General features: G+C 40.6%; 1 protein-coding gene across 1 annotated transcript in view; it reads right to left on the reverse strand.

Annotated features, from left to right (window-relative positions):
• The window catches only part of muc (dihydrolipoamide S-acetyltransferase muc), a 37,351-nt gene extending 19,650 nt beyond the window's left edge, over positions 1-17,701 (reverse strand). The window contains exons 1-4 of the mRNA XM_053791222.2: positions 17,490-17,701; positions 14,313-14,491; positions 10,355-10,491; positions 7,526-7,795 (exon numbers count right to left, since the gene is read on the reverse strand). Coding sequence (XP_053647197.2) covers positions 7,526-7,795; positions 10,355-10,491; positions 14,313-14,491; positions 17,490-17,611 — 708 coding nt within the window. The 5' untranslated portion in view covers positions 17,612-17,701. The remainder of the gene's footprint in view (positions 1-7,525; positions 7,796-10,354; positions 10,492-14,312; positions 14,492-17,489) is intronic.
• Positions 17,702-18,939: the final 1,238 nt, after the last annotated feature.

Genomic DNA, 18,939 nt, shown 5'->3' on the forward strand with positions numbered 1-18,939 from the left:
AATGGATTTGTCAGTTAAAAATAGGAGAGGAGAGTTATTAAATGGAGAGTTAGAGGTATTGGGAAGATGGAGGGAATATTTTGAGGAATTATTAAATGTTGATGAAGATAGGGAAGCTGTGATTTCGTGTATAGGGCAAGGAGGAATAACATCTTGTAGGAGTGAGGAAGAGCCAGTTGTGAGTGTGGGGGAAGTTCGTGAGGCAGTAGGTAAAATGAAAGGGGGTAAGGCAGCCGGGATTGATGGGATAAAGATAGAAATGTTAAAAGCAGGTGGGGATATAGTTTTGGAATGGTTGGTGCAATTATTTAATAAATGTATGGATGAGGGTAAGGTACCTAGGGATTGGCAGAGAGCATGCATAGTTACTTTGTATAAAGGCAAAGGGGACAAAAGAGAGTGCAAAAATTATAGGGGGATAAGTCTGTTGAGTATACCTGGTAAAGTGTATGGTAGAGTTATTATTGAAAGAATTAAGAGTAAGACGGAGAATAGGATAGCAGATGAACAAGGAGGCTTTAGGAAAGGTAGGGGGTGTGTGGACCAGGTGTTTACAGTGAAACATATAAGTGAACAGTATTTAGATAAGGCTAAAGATGTCTTTGTGGCATTTATGGATTTGGAAAAGACGTATGACAGGGTGGATAGGGGGGCAATGTGGCAGATGTTGCAGGTGTAAGGTGAAGGAGGTAGGTTACTGAAAGCAGTGAAGAGTTTTTACGAGGATAGTGAGGCTCAGGTTAGAGTATGTAGGAAAGAGGGAAATTATTTCCCAGTAAAAGTAGGCCTTAGACAAGGATGTGTGATGTCACCGTGGTTATTTAATATATTTATAGATGGGGTAGTAAGAGAAGTAAATGCGAGGGTCTTGGCAAGAGGCGTAAAGTTAAAAGATAAAGAATCACACATAAAGTGGGAGTTGTCACAGTTGCTCTTTGCTGATGACACTGTATTCTTGGGAGATTCTGAAGAGAAGTTGCAGAGATTGGTCGATGAATTTGGTAGGGTATGCAAAAGAAGAAAATTAAAAGTGAATACAGGAAAGAGTAAGGTTATGAGGATAACAAAAAGATTAGGTGATGAAAGATTGGATATCAGATTGGAGGGAGAGTATGGAGGAGGTGAATGTACTCAGATATTTGGGAGTGGACGTGTCAGCAGATAGGTCTATGAAAGATGAGGTGAATCATAGAATTGATGAGGGGAAAAGGGTGAATGGTGCACTTAGGAGTCTGTGGAGACAAAGAACTTTGTCCTTGGAGGCAAAGAGGGGAATGTATGAGAGTATAGTTTTACCAACGCTCTTATATGGGTGTGAAGCATGGGTGATGAATGTTGCAGCGAGGAGAAGGCTGGAGGCAGTGGAGATGTCATGTCTGAGGGCAATGTGTGGTGTGAATATAATGCAGAGAATTCGTAGTTTGGAAGTTAGGAGGAGGTGCGGGATTACCAAAACTGTTGTCCAGAGGGCTGAGGAAGGGTTGTTGAGGTGGTTCGGACATGTAGAGAGAATGGAGCGAAACAGAATGACTTCAAGAGTGTATCAGTCTGTAGTGGAAGGAAGGCAGGGTAGGGGTCGGCCTAGGAAAGGTTGGAGGGAGGGGGTAAAGGAGGTTTTGTGTGCGAGGGGTTTGGACTTCCAGCAGGCATGCGTGAGCGTGTTTGATAGGAGTGAATGGAGACAAATGGTTTTCAATACTTAACGTGCTGTTGGAGTGTGAGCAAAGTAACATTTATGAAGGGGTTCAGGGAAACCAGCAGGCCGGACTTGAGTCCTGGAGATGGGAAGTACAGTGCCTGCACTCTGAAGGAGGGGTGTTAACCCCTTCAGGGTCCAAGGCCCAAATCTGAAGTGGTGCCCCAGTGTCCAAGAATTTTCAAAAAAAAAATGTTATTTTTTCTTATGAAATAGTAGAGAATCTTTTTGTGAAAGTAATAAAACAAAAAGTACGAAATTTGATGGAAAATTGATGAAATTATGCTCTCACGAATTTTGATGTGTGAGCGATATTTACGAATCGGCGATTTTGCTGACTTTGACTCCCATTTTAGGCCAATTACATTATTCCAGTCAACCAAATTCTTAGCTATTTCACTAGTATTACTTCTATTCTATCGATTGAGCACAAGAAATCGCCAAGTCAACTGTTTCAACTACAAATTAAAGTGATCGGAAATTGTTAATTTGGCTAATTTAACACAAAGTTCAAAATATTCCAATTTCAAAATAGGGTCCAGAATAAACAATGTAGGTATTCCTGGAACTAAACTAACATTTCTTCTGTTCATTAGTTACTTTTTGAGGCTTTACAAATAAATTCCATTTTGATTTTCTATTCACATAATGAATTTTTATTCACACCAAAACATAGAAGATTTACTGTTATGCAATACTGTAATAATTGTATAAATATCATCACCATATTTGTGAATGCATATTAGACCCACCAGCTGGTGTGTATTAGACGTGTGAGGTCGTTTGTTTACTCTTGAATATCGGCAAAAATTTAACATTTCTGCTACTTTGAGCTCAGTTTCAAGCCATTTCCAGTGCTAAAACCAATCAAAATCATCTCTATTTCTGTAATATGTCTTCCATTCTATCAAATGAGACCAAGAAATCGCAAATAGAACTATAAAAAACATATGAAAAAACACTGCAAAGTCGCTGTTTTAATCGAAAAATCATGATTTCAGTTTTCTCTCATTATACACAGCGTGCTGCAGGATCTGTTTTATGTGGTGCACACATACCACATAGATGCATTCTCTCATATCTAGGCCCAAATGTACCACTCACAGTTTATCAGAGTGAGATGAGCTCATGACATAGATCTACGGTTTGGACCCTGAATGTAAAGCCGTAGATCTACGGGACGGACCCTCAAAGGGTTAATATTGCAGTTTAAAAACTGTAGTGTAAAGCACCCTTCTGGCAAGACAGTGATGGAGTGAATGATGGTGAAAGTTTTTCTTTTTCGGGCCACCCTGCCTTGGTGGGAATCGGCCGGTGTGAAAATAAAAAATAAATAAAAAATAATCGTCTGTTTGTCTCACAAAATAACTCCACAGTCGTCTGTTTCTGTTTCACAAAATATCTGTCCACAGTCGTCTGTTTCTGTCTCATAAAACAACTGTCCACAGTCGTCTGTTTCTGTCTCACAAAACAACTATCCACAGTCGTCTGTTTCTGTCTCACAAAATAACTGCCCACAGTCGTCTGTTTCTGTCTCACAAAATAACTGTCCACAGTCCTCTGTACATCCTGGCAAGCTCAACAAGTCTCACTCCAATCTCATACTTGCGCATTATTTCCTTCTTCACATCTATGGCGTTTCTCACTTTCTTTACCACCGCTAGCAAGTTTCTTTGGGCCCATGGCAGCTTATTTCACAGCCCCACAAGCACTAAACACAATAAAATAATCATAAAATGTGTGAATGAGATCGCAGGTTAGTGTTCACTCAAGCATAAACAAAGCTAGACTGCTCACGGCGCCTGCGCGGGGACGCGGACAGAGCGGGCCAGCGGACAGGTCCCGTACCCGGCGGTCCGAAAATAGGGGCGCGTTCGATAATAGGGACACAGTTTGTCCGAAAAAATGGTCTTATTTTCGAAACGTTCAATATGTGATACGTTCGATTTTTGAGGTTCCACTGTATATCAAATCAATTTTCCTCAATGAAATTAACTGAAATGCCATTAATCCATTCCAGCCCCCCAAAACCACCCCAATAATGCCAATATCAACTCTACAGCTTATTTATCTATCACAATTGATCTAATATGACATAATAAACGAGAAGGCACGAGACATGAAGTACTATGCTCGTACAGCCTCGAGTCGTCACGTATGATTCCTGAACAAGTGAAAATGTGTATTACTTGCCAGTCATGCTTTTTTTTTTTTTTTTTTTTTTTTTTCAACAAGTCGGCCGTCTCCCACCGAGGCAGGGTGACCCAAAAAAGAAAGAAAATCCCCAAAAAGAAAATACTTTCATCATCATTCAACACTTTCACCACACTCGCACATTATCACTGTTTTTGCAGAGGTGCTCAGAATACAACAGTCTAGAAGCATAAACATATAAAGATACACAACATATCCCTCCAAACTGCCAATATCCCAAACCCCTCCTTTAAAGTGCAGGCATTGTACTTCCCATTTCCAGGACTCAAGTCCGACTATATGAAAATAACCGGTTTCCCTGAATCCCTTCACTAAATATTACCCTGCTCACACTCCAACAGATCGTCAGGTCCCAAGTACCATTCGTCTCCATTCACTCCTATCTAACACGCTCACGCACGCTTGCTGGAAGTCCAAGCCCCTTACCCACAAAACCTCCTTTACCCCCTCTCTCCAACCCTTTCGAGGACGACCCCTACCCCGCCTTCCTTCCCCTATAGATTTATATGCTTTCCATGTCATTCTACTGTGATCCATTCTCTCTAAATGACCAAACCACCTCAACAACCCCTCTTCTGCCCTCTGACTAATACTTTTATTAACTCCACACCTTCTCCTAATTTCCACACTCCGAATTTTCTGCATAATATTTACACCACACATTGCCCTTAAACAGGACATCTCCGCTGCCTCCAACCGTCTCCTCGCTGCTGCATTTACCACCCAAGCTTCACACCCATATAAGAGTGTTGGTACTACTATACTTTCATACATTCCCTTCTTTGCCTCCATAGATAACGTTTTTTGACTCCACATATACCTCAACGCACCACTCACCTTTTTTCCCTCATCAATTCTATGATTAACCTCATCCTTCATAAATCCATCCGCCGACACGTCAACTCCCAAGTATCTGAAAACATTCACTTCTTCCATACTCCTCCTCCCCAATTTGATATCCAATTTTTCTTTATCTAAATCATTTGACACCCTCATCACCTTACTCTTTTCTATGTTCACTTTCAACTTTCTACCTTTACACACATTCCCAAACTCATCCACTAACCTTTGCAATTTTTCTTTAGAATCTCCCATAAGCACAGTATCATCAGCAAAAAGTAACTGTGTCAATTCCCATTTTGAATTTGATTCCCCATAATTTAATCCCACCCCTCTCCCAAACACCCTAGCATTTACTTCCTTTACAACCCCATCTATAAATATATTAAACAACCATGGTGACATTACACATCCCTGTCTAAGACCTACTTTTACCGGGAAGTAGTCTCCCTCTCTTCTACACACCCTAACCTGAGCCTCACTATCCTCATAAAAACTCTTTACAGCATTTAATAACTTACCACCTATTCCATATACTTGCAACATCTGCCACATTGCTCCTCTATCCACTCTATCATATGCCTTTTCTAAATCCATAAATGCAATAAAAACTTCCCTATCTTTATCTAAATACTGTTCACATATATGCTTCAATGTAAACACCTGATCTACACATCCCCTACCCACTCTAAAACCTCCTTGCTCATCCGCAATCCTACATTCTGTCTTACCTCTAATTCTTTCAATTATAACCCTACCGTACACTTTTCCTGGTATACTCAGTAAGCTTATTCCTCTATAATTTTTACAGTCTCTTTTGTCCCCTTTCCCTTTATATAAAGGGACTATACATGCTCTCTGCCAATCCCTAGGTACCTTCCCCTCTTTCATACATTTATTAAACAAAAGTACCAACCACTCCAACACTATATCCCCCCCTGCTTTTAACATTTCTGTCATGATCCCATCAGTTCCAGCTGCTTTACCCCCTTTCATTTTACGTAATGCCTCACGTACCTCCCCCACACTTACATTCTGCTCTTCTTCACTCCTAAAAGATGGTATACCTCCCTGACCAGTGCATGAAATTACTGCCTCCCTTTCTTCCTTAACATTTAAAAGTTCCTCAAAATATTCTCGCCATCTACCCAATACCTCCATCTCCCCATCTACTAACTCCCCTACTCTGTTTTTAACTGACAAATCCATATTTTCCCTAGGCTTTCTTAACTTGTTTAACTCACTCCAAAATTTTTTCTTATTTTCATTAAAATTTCTTGACAGTGCCTCTCCCACTCTATCATCTGCTCTCCTTTTGCACTCTCTCACCACTCTCTTTACCTTTCTTTTACTCTCCATATACTCTGCTCTTCTTATAACACTTCTGCTTTGTAAAAACCTCTCATAAGCTACCTTTTTATCTTTTATCTCTTTTATTATGCCTTATATCTACAAGCACGGTGCAGCCCTTTGTCTGGATTTTTTGGGTTATCCTAAGTAATTTACACTATGTATAACTGTATTTATGTGTACCTGTGAGATAGAGACAAAGATAGACAGACAGAAACAGAGACAGAGATAAACAGAGAGAGAGACACAGATAGATACAGACAGACAGAAGGAGACAGAGACAGCCAAAGCAAATCAACCAGCCAGCCAGCAGGCTGGCCACCCAACCAGCCGCCGGCCAGCCAGCTGGCCACCCAACCAGCCGGTCTGCCGAACATGTATTACACGTTCCAGAATTATTTCTCTTCACTTAGGGCATACGTTATAGAAACATTCTGGTAGGATAACACTACCAGTGGTATCAAAATTGAAAGGATGTTACACATTGGTTATTATCAAAGTTTTTGAAATTTCCTCAGTATCTCCTGCGAGTGGCAGTGTATCTGAAGCTCGCTCGTAACTCGGAATTTGGATCACAACTCAAAGCAAAAACTCGACCGAGCAAAGGCTCATAACTTGAAAAACTCATAAGTTGGGGCACTAGTAAGTCAAGGTACCACTGTACAGTACAATACCATATATAAACACTTAAAAATATACTAAAAATGCTATAAATGGTGCAAAGGTGATATTAAAACAATATCAAAGATGGTCAACACAAACTGACTGCCATTATATTATGCTCCTTGCTTAGCGACGAATTCGTCTACTGATGCAGTCTTACGAACAGACCTCAGTTGTTAAGCGAGGGGAAGCTGTATTGGACAGTACAGAATGTGCATCATTATCTACTGTACAGCACAGAACATGCATCGCTATCGCACCATCTTAAAAGTCGAAATATCATAAGTTGAAGTATCGTAAATCAAACCATCATAAAGCGAGGAGCATCTGTACTCTTGATAACTCTGGTTCCAGTGTTAGTGGAATGGTGAAGCATGCAACAGAATCCATCACATCATCCATAAAGCCGAATTTTACCTTAGTAATTACAAGAGCCGAACTACTTTTGTGGTGACCACTCATGAGTGTTGCGTTTGCCATGTAATTTTTTTGCCTTTTAGTATCCAGTAGTTGTAACATATTCCCTCCTGCATCACATCCCACTGGATGATATGAAGATTGATTAAAGAAAAGAATCCTTTATAGGCTTGATTACTAGGAAATGCAAACTAATAAGTGTTAAAATTACTTTTTGAAACTCTACCAACCCATTTAGTGACTTAAGAAACAAAAACTGCAAGAATACACCTCAAAACTTTTGGGACAGATCCCGTCACTAAGCAGAACACCACACAGCACACATCCTGTTGGCTCATTACTTACCGAGAGATCAATATTTTGTTCGCTAGATAACTTTTTAGCATAAGGAGAGGCATATACAAAGCTTCCTGGAGCAACAGCTGGTGGGGAAGTAGTTGGAGCTGCAGCAGGAGGCATGACTGCTGGTGGTGGTGGTGGTGGCGGTGGTGTGGCAGCTGCTGCTGCAGGTGAGGGTGATGCTGCTGCTGCAGGGGCTGCAGAAGCCTCTTCGGTAGGCTGGTAATCCTTGAAGGCACTAACATCCTTCTCATCACTTACAATGATACACAGAAGCTGTTAAAATGCAAGAAAAATTATTAGTCAGCAAAAAAATTCTTCTTTATATATACCGTACTTCATAACAAAGTACAATTGCCACTAATATTAACCCTTTGACTGTCACAACCCCCAATCCTGAAGTGTCTCCTGGTGTCGCAAAATTTAAAAATAAAAAAAAAATTATTTTTTCTTATGAAATGATAGAGAATCTTTTCCCGATTGTAATGACACCAAAAAAAAAACGAAATTTGATGGAAAACTGACGGAATTATGCTCTCGCGAAGTTAGCGACCTCGGCGCTGTTTACAAATCGGGGATTTCGCCCACTTTGAGCCCTATTTTCGGCTAATTCCATTGTTCCAGTCGCCCAAACTCATAGCTATTTCTTTAGAACTTCATTTTTTCTATCGATTGATTACAAGAAACTGCCCATTTACTGATTTCAACTACCTAATAATGTGGTCAGAAATTTGCAATTTGGCCAATTTCACGAAAATTAAAAAATATGACAATTAAATTATGGGGAATCAAATTCAAAATGGGAATTGACACAGTTACTTTTTGCTGATGATACTGTGCTTATGGGAGATTCTAAAGAAAAATTGCAAAGGTTAGTGGATGAGTTTGGGAATGTGTGTAAAGGTAGAAAGTTGAAAGTGAACATAGAAAAGAGTAAGGTGATGAGGGTGTCAAATGATTTAGATAAAGAAAAATTGGATATCAAATTGGGGAGGAGGAGTATGGAAGAAGTGAATGTTTTCAGATACTTGGGAGTTGACGTGTCGGCGGATGGATTTATGAAGGATGAGGTTAATCATAGAATTGATGAGGGAAAAAAGGTGAGTGGTGCGTTGAGGTATATGTGGAGTCAAAAAACGTTATCTATGGAGGCAAAGAAGGGAATGTATGAAAGTATAGTAGTACCAACACTCTTATATGGGTGTGAAGCTTGGGTGGTAAATGCAGCAGCGAGGAGACGGTTGGAGGCAGCGGAGATGTCCTGTTTAAGGGCAATGTGTGGTGTAAATATTATGCAGAAAATTCGGAGTGTGGAAATTAGGAGAAGGTGTGGAGTTAATAAAAGTATTAGTCAGAGGGCAGAAGAGGGGTTGTTGAGGTGGTTTGGTCATTTAGAGAGAATGGATCACAGTAGAATGACATGGAAAGCATATAAATCTATAGGGGAAGGAAGGCGGGGTAGGGGTCGTCCTCGAAAGGGTTGGAGAGAGGGGGTAAAGGAGGTTTTGTGGGTAAGGGGCTTGGACTTCCAGCAAGCGTGCGTGAGCGTGTTAGATAGGAGTGAATGGAGACGAATGGTACTTGGGACCTGACGATCTGTTGGAGTGTGAGCAGGGTAATATTTAGTGAAGGGATTCAGGGAAACCGGTTATTTTCATATAGTCGGACTTGAGTCCTGGAAATGGGAAGTACAATGCCTGCACTTTAAAGGAGGGGTTTGGGATATTGGCAGTTTGGAGGGATATGTTGTGTATCTTTATATGTTTATGCTTCTAGACTGTTGTATTCTGAGCACCTCTGCAAAAACAGTGATAATGTGCGAGTGTGGTGAAAGTGTTGAATGATGATGAAAGTATTTTCTTTTTGGGGATTTTCTTTCTTTTTTGGGTCACCCTGCCTCGGTGGGAGACGGCCGACTTGTTGAAAAAAAAAAAAAAAAAAAAAAAAAAAAAAATGACAATTTCAAAATAAGGTCCAGAATGAACAATGCAGACATTCCTGGCTCTAAAATAACGTTTTCTTTGTTCATCAGTCACGTCTCCAGGCCCCTCTGATATTACTCTTGCTTTCTATTTTGAATTTTTATTAAAAAAAAATATTAGACTTACTATTATGCAGACTACTGCAATGCTGTAATAACTGTATAAATAACATCAACCCATTCATGACTGCATATTAGAATGGCTAGTTGGACATTTATTGGACAATGGCATCATTTGTTTACTTTTGAACATTGGCAAAAATCAAACATTTCCCCTACTTTGAGCTCCATTTCTAGGTTCTTTTTATAGTAAAATCAATCAAAATTACCTCTATTTCTGTAATATGTTTTCCATTCTATCAAATGAGACCAAGAAAACGAGAATACAACCATAAATACTATACGAAAATAGACCACAAAGTCGGCATTTTAATTAAAAAAACGGTCGGAGTTTTTTTTCTCTCATTATGCACTGCGTGCTCCAGGATTTTTTTTATATGGTGCACACTGACCACACAGACCCATTCTCTCACATGTGGGCCTACCAGCTTTCTCCTGCTTGATTTGAAGCCGCTAGAATTTATGAGTATATATACGTCAAACACGGCACCTCGTAAAACATATATATACGGCCGCGACAGTCAAAGGGTTAAAATCAAATATTTCATGTTAATACAAAAGAATTAATAAGGAATTTGACTCCAAAAATGAGATACAAGAGTTACTGTGTGCTACAGCCACTTTGAGCTTTTAACTTTTAAATCTACTACATATATGAAAAACTAAATATACTGAAAATAAGATAATATGAGCACAACTCTCCTCTTGCAAATAGGTAATCACAAATAACTTGCCTTTCCAAGAGGGATATCCTTTTCACCTGCAGGAACAACAATCTTTGCCAGGTAACCCTCCTCTGGAGTTTCCATTCCCATGGTGGCCTTGTCTGTCTCAATCTCCGCCAGCAAGTCTCCTTCATTGAGAACGTCACCTGCATTAACAGAAAACGCATATCTAAAATTTATTTTACTCATAATGGAGCCTCTTAACTGAATTATGTATCAAAAGAGGTTTGGTAATAGGCAATACTTAAGTTAAGAAAAAAGAGGATAAGTATATAGGGAGTAATGACAGCAGTGTATGTGTTTAGATCATTATTTAGTGGTAGCTACAGTCAATGTAAGAGGTAGAGGAGGTACAAGAAGAATGACATCAGTGGGTGAGAAAGAAGTAAAAGTACATAAAGATATAAGCAACTATTGGAAGAAATGTGGGCAAGAGAGTGTACAGGTAATGAGGAGAGGCCGAATGTAGTGCTAGAGTGCACAGCACAAAGCTGTGGGAATAGAAGATTGGTTTCAGGTGAGCAGAGGAATGCTTGCTGGAATGTGAGGTAAAGAAGGTGGTAAGGAAGAAAAATTTGCATATGAGAGGGTTTTACAACATAAAAATGATATATGAAAGTCAGTACAGCCTCTCCTCACTTACTGACATACTCGTGTACCAATGACTCAGACTTACTACAGGCTCTCTGACCATTATGCATATCTAAATAATGTATATTAGAGCTGATTTCCTCTGTTCATTTTATTACAGTATACAGTACACTACTGTATAAGCATTTAAAAATACAGTGGACCCCCGCATACCGTTGGCCTTACGTAACGTTAAATCCGCGTACCGATACATTTTATCGCTAAGATTTTTGCCTTGCATACCGCTAAAAAACCCGCTCAACGCTGTTCGTCCGAGATGCGTCTAATGTGCGGCCTTAGCCAGCCTCACATGTTCCGCCGGTGGCATTGTTTACCAGCCAGCCTCCGCGGTAACATCCAAGCATACAATCGGAACATTTCGTATTATTACAGTGTTTCTGGTGATTTTATCTGCAAAATAAGTGACCATGGGCCCCAAGAAAGCTTCTAGTGTCAACCCTACAGGAATAAGGGTGAGAATTACTATAGAGATGAAGAAAGAGATCATTGATAAGTATGAAAGTGGAGTGCGTGTCTCCGAGCTGGCCAGGTTGTATAATAAACCCCAGTCAACCATTGCTACTATTGTGGGCAACAAAAAGGCAATCAAGGAAGCTGTTCTTGCCAAATGTTCAACTGTGTTTTCGAAACAGAGATTGCAAGTGATGGAAGATGTTGAGAGACTCTTATTGGTGTGGATAAATGAAAAACAGATAGCAGGAGAAAGCATCTCTCAAGTGATCATAAGTGAAAAGGCTAGGAAGTTGCATCAGGATTTAATTAAAAAAATGCCTGCAACTAGTGATGATGTGAGTGAATTTAAGGCCAGCAAAGGTTGGTTTGAGAGATTTAAGAAGCATAGTGGCATACATAGTGTGATAAGGCATGGTGAGGCTGCCAGTTCGGACCACAAAGCAGCTGAAAAATATGTGCAGGAATTCAAGGAGTACATAGACAGTGAAGGACTGAAACCTGAACAAGTGTTTAATTGTGATGAAACAGGCCTGTTTTGGAAGAAAATGCCAAGCAGGACCTACATTACTATGGAGGAAAAGGCACTCCCAGGACATAAGCCTATGAAAGACAGGCTTACTCTGTTGATGTGTTCCAATGCTAGTGGTGATTGCAAATTGAAGCCTTTATTAGTGTATCACTCAGAAACTCCCAGAGCGTTCAGGCAAAAGAATATCCTTAAGGCTAATTTGTGTGTGCTGTGGAGGGCAAACAGTAAGGCATGGGTCACTAGGGACTTTTTCTATGACTGGTTACACCATGCATTTGCCCCCAATGTGAAAGATTACCTAACTGAAAAGAAATTAGACCTTAAGTGCCTCCTGGTGTTAGACAATGCCCCTGGTCATCCTACAGACGTGGCAGAGCGACTTTATGGGGACATGAGGTTCATTAAGGTGAAGTTTTTGCCTCCTAATACCACTCCTCTCCTGCAGCCCATGGACCAGCAGGTTATTGCAAACTTCAAAAAACTGTACACAAAAGCTCTGTTTGAAAGGTGCTTTGTAGTGACCTCAGAAACTCAACTAAGAGAGTTTTGGAGAGATCACTTTAATATCCTCAATTGTGTAAACCTTATAGGTAAGGCTTGGGAGGGAGTGACTAAGAGGACCTTGAACTCTGCTTGGAAGAAACTGTGGCCAGAATGTGTAGACCAAAGGGATTTTGAAGGGTTTCAGGCTAACCCTGAGAGGAGTATGCCAGTTGAGGAATCCATTGTGGCATTGGGAAAGTCCTTGGGGTTGGAGGTTAGTGGGGATGATGTGGAAGAGTTGGTGGAGGAGGACAATGAAGAACTAACCACTGATGAGCTGCTAGATCAACTTCAACAGCAAGAGGCCAGACCTGAGGAAACTGGTTCGGAGGAGGGGAGAGAGAAATTGAAGAAGTTGCCTACTACAAAGATTAAGGAAATCTGTACAATGTGGCTGAAAGTGCAAACCTTTATCGATGAAAATCACCCTCACACAGCTATTGCAAGCCGTGCTGGTGACTATTACACTGACAATGTTGTGAAACACTTTAGGGAAGTCATAAAGGAACGAGAGGTACAGGCCACTATGGACAGATATGTTGTGCGACAGAAGTCCAGTGACTCTGAAGCTGGTCCTAGTGGCATTATAAGAAGAAGGGAAGTAACCCCAGAAAAGGACTTGACACCTCAAGTCTTAATGGAAGGGGATTCCCCTTCTAAACATTAAGACTCTCTCCTCCTCCCATCCCATCAATCATCACCAGATCTTCAATAAAGGTAAGTGTCATGTAATTGTGCATGCCTTTTTCAGTTTGTGTGTATTAAAATTAATATTTCATGTGGTAAAAATGTTTTTTTTTCATACTTTGGGGTGTCTTGCACGGATTAATTTGATTTCCATTATTTCTTATGGGGAAAATTCATTCGCATAACGATAATTTCGCACAACAATGAGCTCTCATGAACGGATTAATATCGTTAGGCGGGGGTCCACTGTATACCAGAAATGTTATAAATGGTGCGAAGGTGACATTAAAACAATATCAAAGATAGTTGACACAAACCCATTACCATTATAACATGCTCCTCACTTAGTGACGAATTCGTTTACCAATGTGGACTTAGGAAAGGAACTCCGTCATTAAGTGAGGAGAGGCTGTATATGGAGAGGAAACAAATGAGATTAAAACAGTGGTGGGAAAGCGCAATTGAAGAGCCAATGAGAGAATGGGCGAGGCTTTCATCAAAAACTGTGCTAAGAATAAGAAACAATAATGAAATGGAAATTAATACACCTACCATCCGACTTACGACCGAGTTCGGTTCCGAGAAACCGGTCGTAAGTCGAAATGGTCATAAGTCGAACTTTACTGAATATCAACATAACATTTTGTAATGACTATTTTATTGTTTTATTTTGGTATTTCATGTTTTACCTTACTTTTTATGCTGTTAGTACTGTATTTTATACTGTAAGGTTTAGGATAAACACTGTACAACACAAACACTTGTTTATTTCCCAGAAATTTGGCATAAAAAACACGGTCCTAAGTCGAGTCGTCGTAAGTCGAGCAGATCATAAGTCAGATGGTAGGTGTAAGTTGCAATTATTAGCGAATGTAACTGAAAAGGTGCAGCCAAAACTGAATAGCATTTGCAAAAAAAAAAAAAACACAACATGAAGGAGTTTCATATGAAAGCTGACTACCACACTTTTTCTATCACCTCTGACATATTCTCATTCCAGTTGTGTCTACTTATTAAAAGCAAAATATAATGCAGCACATATATACAGTGCATCATTAACAAGAAAATATAGTATAAGACTAGTTTATCTATAGCAAATATTACCTTCTTTCTTTTCCCATGAGATGATGGTGCCCATCTCCATGGTAGGGGAGAGGGCCGGGAGATTGACCTTAATGTGGGGAGGAAGGTCGCCATTCGATGCATAGCCTCGGAAAAAGGGAGACACTACAGCTGTTGGCTTCTTTGCTTCCACCGCATGTGCTTCCAGGATTCTTAAGCCCCTGGGAGAATAAAAAAATATTGAAAATAAGGTATTTATTTTGAGAACTGAAATATTTAAATATATTCTAGAATGAGGGTTGAGTGCAGATGCAGATAAATTTTTTTTAATATACAGGTCATCCCTCACCAAGATAGGATGACCCAAAAAGGGGGAAACACATTTACTGTCATTCATTTAATCACTGTCTTGCCAGCAACATGCTGACATCACAGTTCAGATGGCCCTCTGAACTGCAACATCCTCACCTCTTGTTCAAAGAATAGACATTATACTTTCCACCTCTAGAACCCAAGTCCAGTTAAACAGTTTCCCTTGAATCTCTTCATAGAAGGTTAGGTTAGGTTCATCAGGAAACTAGACAAGTATTTCCTGACATGAGTCTTAGTCATATAATGACCCACCTTTGGAGGTTTTGGTCATTTGATCGAGGCCTTCCGCTGGCTTACCGGTCCACCCCTTTAAAAAGTAGGGTTTTAAGTTTCCTTCACAGAAGTTTCTACATAGTTTAAACCTGGATGAACAGTATACAGTACATGCATTACACAAAAAAAATTACAAGGTTAAAATGCAGCATGTCTTTGAACATTCAAGCAATATAGTACAGGTCGGCCATCACTAATCCAGCATCACTGGGACCTGTAGTGTGTAGGATTAGTGAGTTTGCCGGATTACAGAGTGGTTAGGTTAGAATTCACTAATTAACCTATCAATAGAGACTTTCTGCTACATCTTCCTCATTTTCACCACTTTGTCCTCCACTGGCTTGCTGCTGTAGATTTACAACCACCTGCACAATTTCTGAGTCAGTATAGTGATGAAATTTGAGTCAGTATAATGATGAAATCTGATATTATGCTAGCCGAAATTAGTACCGGATTACTGATGGAACCGGATAACTGATTGCCAGATTAGTGATGGCCGACCTGTACTGTACATTTTATTTCATTGGTGTGATAACTAACAAGGTCATCTTAATATATAGGATAAAGTAAAACGAGTTATTTAAGGATTAATCATAGTTCTTTATTAATTAAGTATGAATAACAAGAGGGTGTTTATGGCTCAGCTGAAAGCATCCTCAACTCACTCACATACTGAAGGATCGAGGATTTATCCCAGCACGAGAGAAATATTGAGCATATTGCTTTACACCTGCTGCCCCTGTTCACGTAGCAGTAAGTAAGTACAGTGGACCCCCGCATAACGATCACCTCCGAATGCGACCAATTATGTAAGTGTATTTATGTAAGTGCGTTTGTACGTGTATGTTTGGGGGTCTGAAATGGACTAATCTACTTCACAATATTCCTTATGGGAACAAATTCGGTCAGTACTGGCACCTGAACATACTTCTGGAGTGAAAAAATATCGTTAACCGGGGGTCCACTGTACTTGGGTGTTAGTCAACTGGTTTGAGTTGCATCATGGGGAAAAGATTAAAAGATTCAATTAAAAATAAGACCAACAGTCCCTGATGTTGCAAGGACTCGACTGGGTTATTCTGAGTTGCTAGCCCTCCAGGTTAAAAATGTGAACAAAATTTTATCTAATCTTTAAAGAATTTTTAATTTGTAAAAAGTAATTGAAATGACACTTATACATACAAGACAGTGCAAAAAAGGAACAGTGCAAGCAAATAGCGATTTTTAAAGAAATTATGGTGGAGAAGCAAATGCATAATGTACAATCTACATGTTTGCTACTAATACGGATCACTGCAAACACGTTCATAAAAAATCATATACACAAGTAGAAAAAATAAGAGTAGACGATAACCCAAGAAAACACAACAGTCTGGCTAACTTCTACCTGGGGGAATTGTAGGCAGCGAGGCCTACACATATGCTACTAAAGGACCCCAATGGAAATAAGTCACTCTGTCTGACTTTTTTGGGTTATCCTAGGTTCTCTACACATATGCTGCTATGTATGATAATTCTATGTAACTGTATTTGTGTATACCTGAATAAACTTACTTACTTACTATGATAATTTATGTAACTGCATTTATGAGTATCAGAACCTGAGTACACTTACTTAATCCTCTTTCTTAGGATACGGCCCACATTAGTCGACCAGCACATTCGTGTAATGTACCTACTTACTGCTAGATGTACAGGAGCAACAGGTGTAAAAATACATGCCTAACATTGTATTCAGCCCAGGATTAAATCCAAGTACCTGGGTGTTAGTGGACTGGTGTGGGTTGCATCCTGGGGACAAAATTAACCTAATTTGCCCAAAAATGTCAGCTATGGTCAGTATACCTTGTACATGTACCTGTAGAAATAGAGATTAATATTATATTATTATTACTTATTATTATTAAGTCTATTGGTCGAGTCAACGGTGCTACCATCGAGCCGTGAGACGCGTAACAGACTTAATTTTTCAAAGGAATATGTAAAAAATCACTAAACCACAAACTTGATAACGCTATATATGCAGACATATAATGTAAAAAAAATATTGACCCTCAAAAATGCATCAAGATTATGACTTGAATTAGACCAGGAATATTTTAGGGTCATGGGGAAGCACTAAACCCACAGGGGGTCCCAAAGCTGCTGGGGAATAACAGGAGAGGGATGAGGTTTGATTCAAGGGTAGACCAGCTCCAGTTCCATGGATCAAGAGCCCAAAATAACCATCACCAGTGCCGGCAGCCTCTTGGTGATGGAGACACTCCTCTTCCTCGGATCAAACATGATTCACCCACCATTCCCCAGGCTGTGTATAACTTCCATATCATTGTATTTGACGGGAAGCACTAAATCAGTAAGATCAAAAACACCACTTGGGGGAATTGTAGGCAGCGAGGCTCGACCCCCTGGAAGGTCAGGACACAAGATCAATTCCTTGGATCAAGAGCCTCTGAACAACACCAAGGGACCCCCCATGATGTAGGTATAACCTAATGGGGGCCACAGTCTGCCCCATTAATGCCATAACATTGTGCCGGCAGTGATGGGGGAGAGAGTCAAAGTGATTATCACCTTATTTTCTTGTCATTTGAAGTCAGCAGCGACGTCAGACGACGTTCTGACGTCTTCCTGGGCACGTTCCTGGGCGTCAGCCTGGGCAGGGCTGCCCTCAGGGCCGCTGAGCTCCTCAGCATCTCACTAATAATGGGTAAAATAGCAGCAATGTGGAGCAGACGATGGTGATGGTGGTCACTGTCTCCTCCAACAGATGGCGACACTCTCCAACACCACCTTCCAAGGCCCTTGGATCAAAAACCTGCTTCCCAGTCCCTTGGATCAATAACCCGATTCCCAATCCATTGGATCAAAAATCCCTCTTCCTTGTCCACGGGCCGGACCGCGGGGGCGTTGACCCCCAGAACACCCTCCAGGTATACTCCAGGTACTGGATCAAAAACCTGCTTTTCAATCCCTTGGATCAAAAACTTGCTTCCCAATCCCTTGGATCAATAACCCGATTCCCAATCCATTGGATCAAAAATCCCTCTTCCTTGTCCACGGGCCGGGCCGCGGGGGCGTTGACCCCCAGAACACCCTACAGGTATACTCCAGGTACTGGATCAAAAAAACTGCTTCCCAATCCCTTGGATTCATAACCCATTTTCTAGTCCATTGAATAAAAACCCGTTTCCCAGTCCCAATACCTGGAGTATACCTGAAGGGTGTTTCGGGAGGTCGACGCCCCTGCGGTCCGGTCCATGACCCACTTCCCAATCCATTGGATCAAAAACCCGCTTCCAAGTTCCAGGGGTCAAAAACCCGCTTCCCAATTCCTGGGGTCAAAAACCCGCTTCCCAGTTCCTGGGGTCAAAAATCCGCTTCCCAATTCCTGGGGTCAAAAACCCACTTCCCAATTCCTGGGGTCAAAAACCCGCTTCCCAGTTCCTGGGGTCAAAAACCCACTTCCCAATTCCTGGGCTCAAACACCCGCTTCGCAGTTCCTGGGGTCAAAAACCCGCTTCCCAATTCCTGGGCTCAAACACCCGCTTCGCAGTTCCTGGGGTCAAAAACCCGCTTCACAATCTATTGGCTCAAAAACTCGCTTCACAATCTGTTGAATAAAAGCTTGCCATGGCGCTCCTCAGGAGGTTTCTTATGGTAAAAGCTTAGAAGTGGCAGTCTGGCTTGAAGAATTGGACTAATAAACTTATTTTGAAGTATTATAGTAAGTATATTTAGGCAATTGTACACATAAGTACAACTATCATACATAGTGTAAATTACCCAAGAAAACCCCAAAAACGTCAGTGTCTTGTTTCCATTGGAGTCCTTATAATATTCTATGATTTAAACCTTAAATGGTAAAACAGCCCCCTTAAAATGACCAATATTAGGTGGGTTTTGTGGAAATAAGAAACGTCATTTAACGTTACTTAACCTTACTTCACCAGCGGTAGATATGGGAGTACATCTTTGTTTACACAGCTGTGATTAGCTAGATGCAGTGCATGACTCGATGCTA

The sequence above is a fragment of the Cherax quadricarinatus genome, chromosome 59 (genome assembly GCF_038502225.1).
Source record: "Cherax quadricarinatus isolate ZL_2023a chromosome 59, ASM3850222v1, whole genome shotgun sequence".
Lineage (NCBI taxonomy): Eukaryota > Metazoa > Arthropoda > Malacostraca > Decapoda > Parastacidae > Cherax > Cherax quadricarinatus.